Here is a 12,449-nt window from a genome sequence, read left to right as displayed (position 1 = left end):
TTTTTTTTTTTTTTTTAAATATATAATGTATTATTTGCCCCAGGGCATAGGTTTGTGAATCATCAGGCTTAGACAATTCACAGTACTCTGTATTTCCTATTTTTAAGATTTTATTTGTTTATTTGAGAGAGAGCATGAGCAGGGGGAGGGGCACAGGGAGAAGCAGACCCCCTGCTGTGGAAGGAGACTTGATCCCAGGACCCCAGGACCATGGCTGGAGCCGAGGGCAGAAGCTTCGCCAACTGAGGTCCCCCAGGTGTCCCAACTAGAGCTCATTTGTGAGAACCCACATTCTTAACTGCTGGGTGCTAGGCTGCTACCTCCCATTTGGTATCAGCCTTTCCCAGGGATTTGCTCACCCCATTCCAGCAGGGTCCCCTGTGAGGTGGGCAGGTGATCCCGTGGGACCATTTGGGGAACAACACTGAGGTTCTGGGGAAGTCCCACAGCTAGTGACTCATGGGCTTCACCGTCCTCTGAGGTGTTCTCATCTCTCCCACTACACGGGACTGTCACCCCCATGGTGACCACAGCACGAAGAGATTTGGGAGCTCTGGGTTGTCACCCACCCTGGAATATGACACGGCCCTGCACAGGGATTCTGGGGACTGCCCTAGGGCCCACTGACCTAAGTGGCAGGAATGACCCCAACCCTTCTCTCCCCTCCCCCGCAGCCTGGTACAGGACAATCCAGAAGTAGCCGCGGACTGTATTGTGTACATGAGCCAGCACGTCAGCCCAGCCGAGCGGGCACAAGTCATTCACCTTTTGTCCACCATGGACAGCCCAGCCTCCACCTGAACCCAGCCCACCACACTCTCTTGCAGGACCACAGGCAAGAGAAACCATGCTGACCCGCCTACCGCAGGCCTCATCAGGACCTTAGGGGTTTGCTTAAAAAAAAAAAAAAAAAAATCCTGGACATTTCTTCAGGGCTACTGGCCTCCCACTCACTCCTGTCTCAATAGAAGTCTCAGGAGTGTCTCCTTCCAAACAGAAACAGCTTCCTCTCTGCTTCGGGGAAGTTTGGTCTATGTCTCTTGAGACAACACATTTTGCTGCGTCACCAAATCAGCCTGAACCCAAATGCCCCGGTTTCCTTCTGCCTGGCGTGTGGGATCCAGGAGTTCTTGTATCAGATCATGGAATCTTTTATTTTTTTTACTCTGAGACCAATTCATGATGGAAGCATCTTCTATATTTCAGCAGAGTAACTAGGCCAAGGAAAGAAGAGCAGAGACAAGAAGAAAAAAAAAACAAACCTATTTTTGTAATGATGCTTATTTAGATGCTGTTGAGTCACCCGGAAAAGGATTTGAATGATTTTCTAAGAGATGAAATGGTTTATTATTCCCCAAGTGGCCCTTAGTGAGTCGCCAGGAATGTCTCATCGGTAGCCCATGCTCAGAGATTTTGTTTTTGAGGGAGGGACAGTAAATGGGCAGAATCATCCAGCTTCCCTGTGGCTCCTAGCCCCCTGCTCGCCCCTTCCTTCCCCCTGCACACATCCTGGTGGACAGGTGGGTCATGAGTGTCACTGCTGTGATCAACACTACCCCTCCCGGAGAGGCCCTCTGCCGTCACTCTGTCACCTGGTGCCTTGATGTTGGTGGAGGGACCCGGCCCCAAGGGGTGGAGCTGTGGCCCCTGGGGCCACACTGATTTGCTCAGGGAGATCTCTGTGACAGGCCCTCCAGCTCTGGGCTTCACAGGCTGCCCCACATCAGACCTGCTGTCCTCCGGCCCCCGTCCCTGGGTTCCCCCGGTGACAGGGATGGAAGCAGTCAGCCACTCCCCTACTGTCAGGATGGGCAGTTTCCCTGAGGACCTGTTCAGAGGCTGGCGAGGATGCTCAGGGAAGCTCCCACAAGCCAGGATGCTTGAGGATGCCTGAGTTGAAAAAATACAGTTGGGCCATCAGCCAATGACAGCCCTGGCAAAGGAGATTGTCCTGGCAGCGGTGAGGAGTGGGAGAAAGATGAATGAGCTGCTGTCCCATCCGGAGGCCAACCGGGGGAGGGAGCAGACCTCTGTGCTGCCTTGGGACCTGAAGAAACGTTTCCAGGTGCAAGAGGCTCTCTTGGCTTTGGGAGGAAAGAGAAGTTGATGACTAGCTGCTACCTGGGAGGGGTGGGTGGGGGAACCCACCAGGAGATGTGTGGAATAAAGTATTTCTTAAAGGAAGCACTTTGGCCTTGACTTATTCTCGGGACCAGAACAGGCAGCCTGCCTCCCTGGGTGATTCCACTGCAGCTCACCAGCCTCCCGCCTCAGCTGACATCTTAAGGAAGCCCCCATCCGAGGAAGACAAAGCTCTGATAGGAGGTTGTATCCTGAAGGCCACAGGTAGACTTGGTCTTTTCAGCTTGACTTCAAGAAGGGGCGCCCGTCGCTCTCTGCTATCTGCTGAGCCAGACCCAGTCTTGCTAGGCTTCTTGCTTTTCCAGAAACCCTTAACCTCTGCAGAGGTTGTATCATGAAACTTGAGGACACCATCCAGACCGGCCCTACTCCTCTCCCCGTGGCTAATCCAACCAACATCATCCCTCGGATCCCCATCAAGAACCTGACACCTCCCGGGCCAGGCCTGGGCTGGAGGCCAGCCACCCTCTCTATTCAGTGACTTCTCTCCCTCCCGGGGTCAGCAGATTCAGGAGCCCCTGCGCCCCGACCAACCACCTGAATGAGCACCATGTCCCTGTGTGTAAGAGCTTGTCTACATCATGAATGTATGGCGCTGCCAAGCTTGGAACCCTAACTTCTGCCCCTTGGTTTGCCCTCCCCACCTAATTCCCCAGCTCCAAAAGTCAGCTGGCCTTTTAACCCAGAGTCATTTACTTTACTATGAAAAATCTCCAAACACCAAAAAGTTGAATTCTCTGCCGCAGACCCCTAATCGTCTGATACTCACAGCTATCTTTGACCTTCTCTTGTGCATGTCTTTGCTTACTATCGATCTGTCTGTCCAACCCTCTCTCAATCTGCCAATCCATTTTCTTATTTGGACCCATTTCAGAGTGAACTGCAGGCATTAGCGTATCTCTCAAAATGTGTTTTTTCTTTAAATCACATCCTGAGGGTCGCCTGGGTGGCTCCGTTGGTTAAACATCTGCCTTCCATTCAGGTCATGATCTCAGGGTCCTGGGATCGAGCCCCACATCAGGCTCTCTGTTGGTAGGGAGCCTGCTTCCTCCTCTCTCTCTGCCTGCCTCTCTGCCTGCTTGTGATCTCTTGCTCTGTCAAATAAATAAACAAAATCTTAAAAAAAAAAAACAATGGTGCTTCCTCCAGTCAGTTCTCCCTGACCACCTCCAGTTGGGAGCTGGTCCCTCAGCTTCTGTGCTTCTCCTGTTACATGGTACATATGTATCATGCAAAAAAAAAACCAAATATACATATGAAATGTGGATTTGAAAACGAAATGTATACCTAGGGATCCCCAAGTCCCTCCGACTACTGAGCAGAAGAGGGATTTTGGAAAGCAGTCTTAACAGCAGAGATGTGGTCACCCCCAGAGATGACAGGAAAGGCCACTCCCAATGATGATCTGTATCTTGTGATATTCCCACCCACGTGTAGCTCTAAGCAGCTTCGTGTCCAGGAAACACAGGCCAAGAATCTAGGATGTCTCATTTTTCATTTTTTTATTGGGGTAAGGTATACATAACAAAATTCACCATTTTAGCCATTCTGATGTGTACAGTTGAGTGACGTTTCATACATCTACACAGTTGAGCAACCAGCACGGCCCTCCATCTCCACAACATTCTTGTCTCAAACGGGAACTCCTTACCCCTTACACACTCCCATTGCCCCTTCCCCCGGCAACCGACAGCTACTTTCTGTCTCTGTCCGTGCATTTGCCAACCCTAGGTACCTCCTGTGAGTGGAATCACGCAGTATTTGTCTCTCTGTGGCTGGCTTCTTTCGCTCAGCACAAGTTCCACAAGGTTCTTCCCTGTTACTGCAGGTGTCCGAATATCCGTCTTTTGGGCTGGATAACATTCCATGGAACATATGCACTCCTGTCTTAGTTCGTTCGGGCTTCTATAACAAAATACCACAGGCTTGGGGGCTTATAAATAACAGAATTTCATAGCTTACACTTCTGGAGGCTAGAAATCCAAGATCAGGGTGACACCATGGACAGGCGAGGGACCTCTTCCGGGTCGCAAACATCTCACCGTGTACAGAAAGGGCAGGGAGCTCTCTTGGGGCCTCTTCTAAGAGCATTAGTCGCCTTCAGGAAGGTTCCACCCTCCTGATCTAAGGACCTCCCAGAGGCCCCACCTCCGGATGCCATCACTGCCGGCTTTAGGATTCCAACTAATGAATGGGAGGTATGGCCAGACACAGACTTCAGAGCACAGCGCCCACATTCTGTTCATCCAGCCAGCCATCTATCCATCCATCGATAGTTACTTGGGTTTCTTCCACCTTCTGGCTTTTGGGAATGACGCTGGCTATGAGCGTGGGAGTGCAAAGACATCTCCGCGTCCCTCCTTTCACCCCTCTGGGGGTAGCTGCCCAGACGTGGAATTGTGCACCGGATGACAATTCTCTCCATCACTTGGAGAAGACGTGGTACTGTTTTCCATAGGGGCTACACCATCCTACCTTCCCATCAACAGGGCACGAGGATTCAGTTTCTCCATATCCTCCCCAACACGTACCAGCTTTTTTGTTCATTTTTACAGTCGCCATCCTTATAGGTCAAGCCTAGAAGTAATTTGAACTCAGAAGTCATTGCACCTTTTTGCTTGCATCCCTTCAACAGGGTGGCGGGGACAGGCAGCCTTGCCCGAGTGCGCTGTTAAATTTTCGATTCCTGGGCGTCCTGCTCCCCCCGCCCACCCAGCGTCTCCTGCGCCTTCGGGCCTTCCTTCCGCCAGTTTGGGCTTCGTCCTGCTACCCTCCAACTGGAGGTGGAGGTGCTGAGACCCTGGGGATGGGAGGCCCCGCATTCATATCCAGAGGAGGGACAGTGTCAGACAACCAGCCTCGTTCAGGGGAGGGAACACCTGCTTCATCACCTCCTCTCCTCTGCCTTCGGTCTACTCCTCTGTCCCCTTCCCCAAACCTCCCGCAGCTGCCTTTCAGGAGAAAACACTCCTCGAGGCAGCCAGGGCGACGCCGTGCAAAGGGCCAGAAGCTCTGCAGACCTGCGGTCAAACCCTCAGTTTCAGCTCCACTTCAGACCAGCCAGCCGGGGCTGGATAAGGGGCCGGAGGGGAAGCAGCAGGGCTGCTGGGAGTCCCACCTCCAGCCCTGAGTGCTCCCAGGTAAGCGTGCTCTGCCTCTCTGAGCCTCAGTTTCCTCTTCTGTAAAATGGCGTGTTTGTTTCCTGAGACAGCTGGTTAGTGGCTGAAAAACAACACACACTTGTTCGCTTGCAGTTCTGGAGATCACAAGTCTGAGACGGTCTCGCTGGGCCAGAGTCAGGGTGTTGTGAAGCCTGTGGTCCTTTGGGAGGCTCAGAGGGAAAGTCTGTTTGCTTGTGTTTTCCTGTGTGGAGGGGCCCCTTTCTGTTGTCAGAGATGGTGAGGTGTCCTCTTCAGCGCTGACACTGAACCTCCTGCCCCCTCTTTGACTTCTTAGGATCCAGGGTTACAACAGGGCTTACCTGGGTATCCAGGACCCCCTCCCTAGTTTCAGGGAAGCTGATACACAACCTTAATGCCACCTGCTCCCTTCCTCGCCCTTGCTGTAACAGAACCAAGTCACAGGGTTAGGACGTGGCCACCATCTGGAAGCCACTATTCCGCCTCCCACAGGGGATGGCACCTACTACCCCCCCCCCAGGATAAATGAACTAAGCCATGTCACAGCACATGTCGCAAAGTGAGCCCCCGTCCGCGTTCACCAGCGGCGTTGGTTAGAACGTGGGCGATTTCTCCCCGAGGGAGAAGAAAAGCTGCACGATCACGAGCTGAGTCTCCATTTTCTTATCTGGGAAATGGGTGAGTCTCCTGCCTCTGTGGGGGACTGAGCTGTCTGTACTCCTCAGGAGCAGTTTCCTGGGGCTTAGCTCGGTTCAGAGGGTGGCGTTCAGAGGGTGGCGAATGCCAAGCATTTTTCTCTGGAGTTGACCATCTGCAGAGAAGTTGGTCCGTGAAGCCTCATTCCTTGGGTCTGGCCTTCGTGCTTTCTCCTGGGGTCAGCTCAGCCCCCGCACAGGTGGGGCTCCGGTTGGGATTAGGGCTCTGTCTTAGAGCTTGTGACCTTAGGACCTTGGTGTTTCTGCCTTGATCCTGTACATACGTGGTGGCCCTGCTTGCCCGCAGGAAGGAGTAGCAGACAGACTCAAGTAAAGCTTCTCAGCCATCTCCTTGGGGTGACCGGGCTGCTGAGACTTCGCCCTCCACTGAGGGCGGTGGGGGTGAGGGGAGTGATGTGCTCATTGGCCGTGGAGGGAGTCTCTCCCTGTCACCTGCCTGTTTTCCCCAGAGGTGGACCTGGTCCGCCCTTCCCTGTCATCCTTCTAATCTTCCTTTCCTGCTCATTGTCACAGGTGCATGGATCCGTCTCCCCAGGGAGTGTGCAAGCCACTCCCCAGAAGGGCTTAAGAGTTGACTCCTAATGAACGCATCCTTCTGCTGTTATCTTGGGTGGCAAGACCTTCCTTTATTCCCCAAGCCTCAGTTTCTTCATCTGCAAAATGGAAGCAATAATGAAGCCAGGTGCCTGGTAGGGTCATAAGGAGGGTTGAAGGAGTTCATTTCCAGGAGGGTGTGGTGCTGAAAAGCGTGCATTTGTTCCCACCTTATTACCTCCTGTGACCCCAGAAATGCACCAGAGGCGTCGCCATGGAGCTCTGACTCTGGAGTTTGGCACTCAGGGCCTCAGTCCTGCCTCCTTGGTTGGTCCGAGCCTCTTTTTTCTGAGCAATAAATGGGGTTTGTGTCCCTGCCTGAGGGATACCTGTTAAGAGCCTGGCACTGAGGGCTGGTGAATGGTGGCTGTGCTGATTTTCCCGATAATGACAATCTCCAAGGGGAACCTGGGCCAAGGGGAACCTGGCATCAGATCCCTGGGTTCAGTGTTCCTGTGATGTTGCCTCTCTGGGCCTCAGTTTCCCCGCCTCCCCCCCCCCCGTCTGTAAATGGGACCTCAGCTGTGAGCGGTGAGTGACAAACAGGGCTTTTGTCCTTCACCTCCGCCACACCTCCCTCTGAGCCACAGAGCTGCCGTTCAGCCTGTTTTGACAAAAGACAGTTATTCAACGCTACTCTGAGAGTCTTGGCATCACCTGAACATGGGGTCTTCATTGGCAACAACTCAAACATCGTAACTTGTCCGGGGGCCACATCCTGCAAAGCCACTGAGCAGTCCTGCTCAGATGGCCAGCACCAGGCTGTGTCTAAAGGTGAAGGCTGCTTGGCAGAAAGTTCCAGAACTAGGTAGCAAGTACTTCAAGATGGTCCTTTAAGACAAGCCCCAGCCTTGAGCCCTCCAGGTGGCTGTCTGATGAAGAGTCTGGTCCTCGGGTTTGGGGATGCCCAGACACAGCTGGACATCCAGCTGGTCAAGAGGGGACAGTGGTCCGAACCACCACTGCACTTCTCAGCATCGATGGGGCTGGAGGGTCCTTCTCTTTTACCTTCTCTTTCCCCAGACCCGCTCTCCTGTCCCTCCCACCCACCGTCTGCAGAATCCACCACTTGTGAAATCAGTAATTGATAATGAGAGAAAAAAGAAAGAAAGAAAGAAAACCACATAAAAACAGCCATAGGGCAAGGACGAGGCAAGCAGGTGCCAATAAACACACCGCCTGGCAGCTCCGTCAGCCCTCTCACCACGCGGGGCAAGCTTTACATCGTCCCCTTTGCTTTTTTTCCCATCAGTGTCTTAAATCCCAGCACGAATGGCCCCCGCCATCCTTCCCATTCCCACCCTGGTCTCCCCTTCGGAAGCCCCCAAGCCTGGAGTGAGGTACACTCCTGTCTTCTTGGGCGCATGTGGGAAGAAATCTGGATCATGACTAAGCAGTCAGAAACGTCTCTGGTCTCTGATTTAGAAAAAGAGAATGTCCCGTAGTATCCCAAGAGCTTTTTGTTCTAAAAAACCAGCCCAAGGCTCTAAGAGCCTGTTGGCGCCATGATCCTCTGGAGAAATTTAGGAGGAAGGGTTGCCGGGAGGCAGGCAGGGACCGGGGACTCTCATTCCAGGGCCAGTTCCAATCGATGCTGCAGAGGGGCTCCAATAAATATAAATAAAGGTACATGGGGGCCCAGGGCCCAGCATGGCGCAGGATCTGTTGTGTGCAATGGCCTGCAGGAAAAGTAGGGCTGGAGGGTGGGGGGCGCACGCCCATCCTGGAGTTCAGCCCGGGCTGGCAGAGGGGAGCTGCCGGTTCTGCCGGTTCTGCTTCTGGCCTCGGGGCCTCATCTCTGGAGGCCCGAGTGGATGCTTAGCCCCAGAAGAATGATTTCAAGGGCCTCCCCGCTGGAGAGTTCCCATGGCGTACCAATGCGTCCCATCTCAAAGTCAGGCTGCAGGTCCTCTCAGGAGCCCGGCAGGGGTGCAGGCTCCAGAATCTCATTCTCAGATGTCACTCTCTGGGAGGAGCGTTGCGGGGGGGGAGGTCGTTGAGGTCAGGGGAAGCTGGTGTGCCTGTCCATTCTCCTCTGTCCTTCTGACCTGGGGTGGGGGGAGTTGCCCAGAAGGCCTCCTGTGCGGGAGTGAGAGGGCCAGGGGTGCCAACAGGTGGAAGAGGCCTCACTTCCCGGTACGCCAGGCTCCGGGGAGCTCTCTGCCAGGGGCTGGGGTGGGAGCAGACAAGGCCATCACCTCAAAGCAGGGCTATGGGCTTGTTCCCTGGGGCGCCCAGGTACTGGGAGGAGGAGGTGGTGGCTGACGCCGTCACGCTGTCTGGGGTCGAGTACGAGGCATAGAGACCTGTCACCTGCAAGTCTGGGAAGGACTGGTCACTCCCGCCGGAGACGGGGGTCAGGCCTGAAGCCCCCAGCTCACAGCCAAGGGAAGAGTCTCCGAAGGCCCCCAGGGTGTCCAGGCTGAAGCCCCCATCCTTCATCTCCTCCCAGAGGTTCCCTTTCAAAGACAAAGGCATTTGGGTGAGCTGGCTTCAGGACAGATGGACCTGAGTTCAAGTCCTGTCTCAAGGAATAGGCAAAGACTGTGTGTAGGGTTCAAAGTCAGGGATTGCAGGGGAGGAGGCATGGAGAAGCCAAGTTCTAGCCCCAGCCCTCCCCCTCCCCACTGGGCATCCCAGGGAGTGTTGCTTTTGAGCCTCAGGCTCCTTGGGATGAGTGGAGACAATCAGAGACTCCATCCAACCCCCCCACCCCTGTTATTTTCCCAAGGTTTCAACAGGGGAATGTGTAGAAACATGGACTCTCTCTCAGGGTTCCCACCATGGCCCAGCCTGGGGACAAAACAACAATTTCCCTACATAATAATCCAGGGGGTCAGGCAGAGAGAGCAGAATATACCCTTTCACAGCTGTAAGTAACACCCTTACTAGCTAACTCACACACTTGCTAACCAGTCCATTCCCTCTCTCGACAGAGAACTCCCAGAGGGAGGGGCAGGGAGGAGTCCTCGGCCCTTGGCTGGCGCACGGTAGGAGCGCCCGTGTCACGAACAGATAAATCATAAGACACTTCCCTTGTCCGTGTAGGCATTCGATCATCTCCTATGTGCCAAGCACAACCGAGGGGCAGGCAGTGGGTCAGAGCGTGACCTGGCCTATGGCTGGCACACGCACACTGAAGCGGTTACTGAGTAAAAGCTGGAGGTTGGACAGCCCTGAGTGGAGGTACTGCTCTGCCCCTTACTAGCCGGGTGACCGTCAGGCCAGCAACCTCACTTCTCTGTCTCATCTTCTCAGCAGCAGAATGGGGACAGGAAATGGCAGTGGCCTGCCAGGACCATTGCGTGGTGGGACTGGGGTGATGGCTAGGGCATACAGTAAGCACTCATGAAATGCTTGCTGTAATTCACCAGCAGGAGGCACTTGGGAAATACTTGTCCAAGGAATGAGCTGAGGGGTAAATGCAGATGGACCTCCACTTGCCTGCCCCCATCTTTCTGGCCCTGCAGCTTCTGCCACCCCCACCATCCCCTTCTGTCTCGCCCTACCCCGTTCCTGTAGCCTCACCCTGCAGAGCGAAGTCCATGATGCTGGGGTCCAGGGCGTCCACCTCGGTGCTCATGTCGGTGCTGATGTTGATGAAGTCCACAGGGGCCCTTCCCAGGGCAGGATGGGGCAGGGGACTGGGGCTCAGGTCTGGCAGGGCATGCAGGGGCGGGGTCTGTGCTGGGGCTGGAGAATCTGGGGCCAGATGTGCCTGGGGCTGGACCTGGTGGTGCAGGGGGACTGATTGCAAGGACAGGGTCACCAGGGGCTGGGGTGGGAGCTGGGAGACAGCCAGGCAGCGGTGGGCCATGGCCACCGTGGCGGCGTGAGTCAGCACAGTGGTCTCGGGGTTGCCAGGCCGTCTGCAGTTTTCTGGTCGGTCCGAAATCAGTTTGTCCAGCTCCTCTGCAGGCAAGGGAGAGGTCCCTCAGCAGCCGGCCTGTAGTTCCCAGGCCCCCCCGTTAGCATGTCTGTAACCTAGCAATTCCCTTGGATTCTCTGAACCTCGGTCTCTTCCTCTATGAGAGGGCACTGTGCACTCTGCACAGTGCTGTTGGGGAAATGTCATGAAATCACAGATTGCATAGGGTCTGTGAGGAATGAGGGAGCCTCACATGACAATGGTAGGTCCTCTCTTTGGGACAATGCTTTAGCTCAAGGACGTCCCTGAAGCTAATAGCTCTGCAAGAGGAGGCAAGGCAGAGAGGACAGGTCCCACGACACTGGGACAAAATGTATGAACACACAAGGGGTCCTAGCCGCTCCCTGCTACTAAAGAGACATTAGGTGTTACTGTGGGTTGAAAATCGGATCCTCCTTAATGCTCTTGGTTATAAACAAGAGAGATGATTACTCTGAAATTATATCTGGTTGGTGGCTTGAGTCTCCTTGAATGTTACACTAGTTTGACACTGGACCACTAGGGTTCCGGGACCTATCTAAGATGGCACACGTTTTAGAAAAGAGGACACTTATGGGTGCCGGGGTGGCTCAGTTGATTAAGCGTCTGCCTTTGGCTCAGGTCATGATCCCAGGGTCCTGGGATCAAACCCCTGTGTCAGGCTCCTTACCCCACTAAGGGGCTATGGGATCACACCATGGTCCCCTTTTCCTCACTTTTTCGAATTATTCATCTCAGAGCTACACCCCCCTCCTCCTTCATACCCAAATCTCAAGCTTGATGATCCCCACAGAATCAGGCTAAATATTCCTGAGGCTGGGTGGGATTAACCTTCCATTGGACATTTTCCAATGGATGTCACTTCTATGTCCCTCCCTGTCACATCTCTTAATTAACAAAAAAAAAAAGCAGATGCAACATTTTTTGCTAATGTAAAAATACTTCATGCAGAGGGTTGAAGATTCGGAAAATACAGGAACATGTGAAGAATATCTTTTAGTCTTTCTGCATGTGTATGTGTGTGTCCATACACATAAATCCACACATATATAAATGAGTGGCTACACACACACATTTAAATATATGTGCATTTACTATATATTTAAAAATATGATTAGGCTGTGTTATATTGTCTTTTTTCACTTTTTGCATTGGGGTATATTTTTCTATTCCAAAAATATTCTTTTTTTTTTTTTTAAGATTTTATTTATTTATTTGACAGAAGGAGATCGCAAGTAGACAGAGAGGCAAGGAGAGAGAAGGGGGAAAGCAGGCTCCCTGCTGAGCAGAGAGCCCAATGCAGAGCTCGATCCCAGGACTCTGGGATCATGACCTGAGCCGAAGGCAGAGGATTAACCGACTGAGCCACCCAGGCGCCCCTCAAAAATATTCTTGCAGCTCACCCTTGCATTATATCTATTTAACTAATTGCCTATCTAAATTACTTTCAATTTTTACTAGTAGAAATAATTTTGTGGGCCTCCTAGGTGGCTCAGTGGATTAAGCTCAGGTCATGATCCCAAGGGTCCTGGGATTGAGCCCCTTGTCAGGTTCCTTGCTCTGCAGAGAGTCTGCTTCTCCCTCTGCCCCTCCCCGCTGCTCAAGCTCTCCCTCTCTCTTCTATGTGCTCTCTCTCTTTCAAATCTTTAAAATAACTTTGTCTGTAAACCTTTTGTTGGAATTTTTGATATCCTCAGCATACATTACCAGAAGTAAAATAACTGGACCAAAAACGTAGGGAAGAGTTTGCAGGGTTTTTATATATTATTTTGACGTGGAAATGTCTCACCCATCCTATTATGAAGGTGCCTGTTTCTCCACATCTTAGCCCACACTGGGTGTTACTATTTTATTATTTTATTATTTTGAAACAAGGTGCCAAGGCAGTAGGCAATGTAAGAAAGTGATGTCCTCCCATGGTTGCTTAGTTTGGCATTTCTCTGTGAGAAA

General features: G+C 52.9%; 2 protein-coding genes across 5 annotated transcripts in view; one reads left to right on the top strand and one right to left on the bottom strand.

The window, feature by feature from the left end:
- ACACB (acetyl-CoA carboxylase beta) overlaps positions 1 to 1,246 on the top strand; it is a 122,094-nt gene extending 120,848 nt beyond the window's left edge. For all 4 annotated transcript variants that reach the window (XM_004779103.3, XM_004779106.3, XM_004779108.3 and 1 more), the window contains one exon: positions 675 to 1,246. In XM_004779103.3, the coding sequence (XP_004779160.1) occupies positions 675 to 801 (127 nt within the window). In that variant the 3' untranslated portion in view covers positions 802 to 1,246. The remainder of the gene's footprint in view (positions 1 to 674) is intronic.
- Positions 1,247 to 3,552: 2,306 nt separating this feature from the next.
- The window catches only part of FOXN4 (forkhead box N4), a 29,403-nt gene continuing 20,506 nt past the window's right edge, over positions 3,553 to 12,449 (bottom strand). The window contains exons 9-10 of the mRNA XM_004779109.3: positions 10,121 to 10,504; positions 3,553 to 9,051 (exon numbers count right to left, since the gene is read on the bottom strand). Of these exons, the coding sequence (XP_004779166.1) occupies positions 8,792 to 9,051; positions 10,121 to 10,504 (644 nt within the window). The 3' untranslated portion in view covers positions 3,553 to 8,791. The remainder of the gene's footprint in view (positions 9,052 to 10,120; positions 10,505 to 12,449) is intronic.

The sequence above is a fragment of the Mustela putorius genome, unplaced genomic scaffold (genome assembly GCF_011764305.1).
Source record: "Mustela putorius furo isolate JIRA1106 unplaced genomic scaffold, ASM1176430v1.1 tig00000193_pilon_pilon_pilon, whole genome shotgun sequence".
Taxonomy (NCBI): domain Eukaryota; kingdom Metazoa; phylum Chordata; class Mammalia; order Carnivora; family Mustelidae; genus Mustela; species Mustela putorius.
The sequence above is the reverse complement of the archived record's forward strand: the minus strand, read 5'-3'. Positions and strand labels throughout refer to the sequence as shown.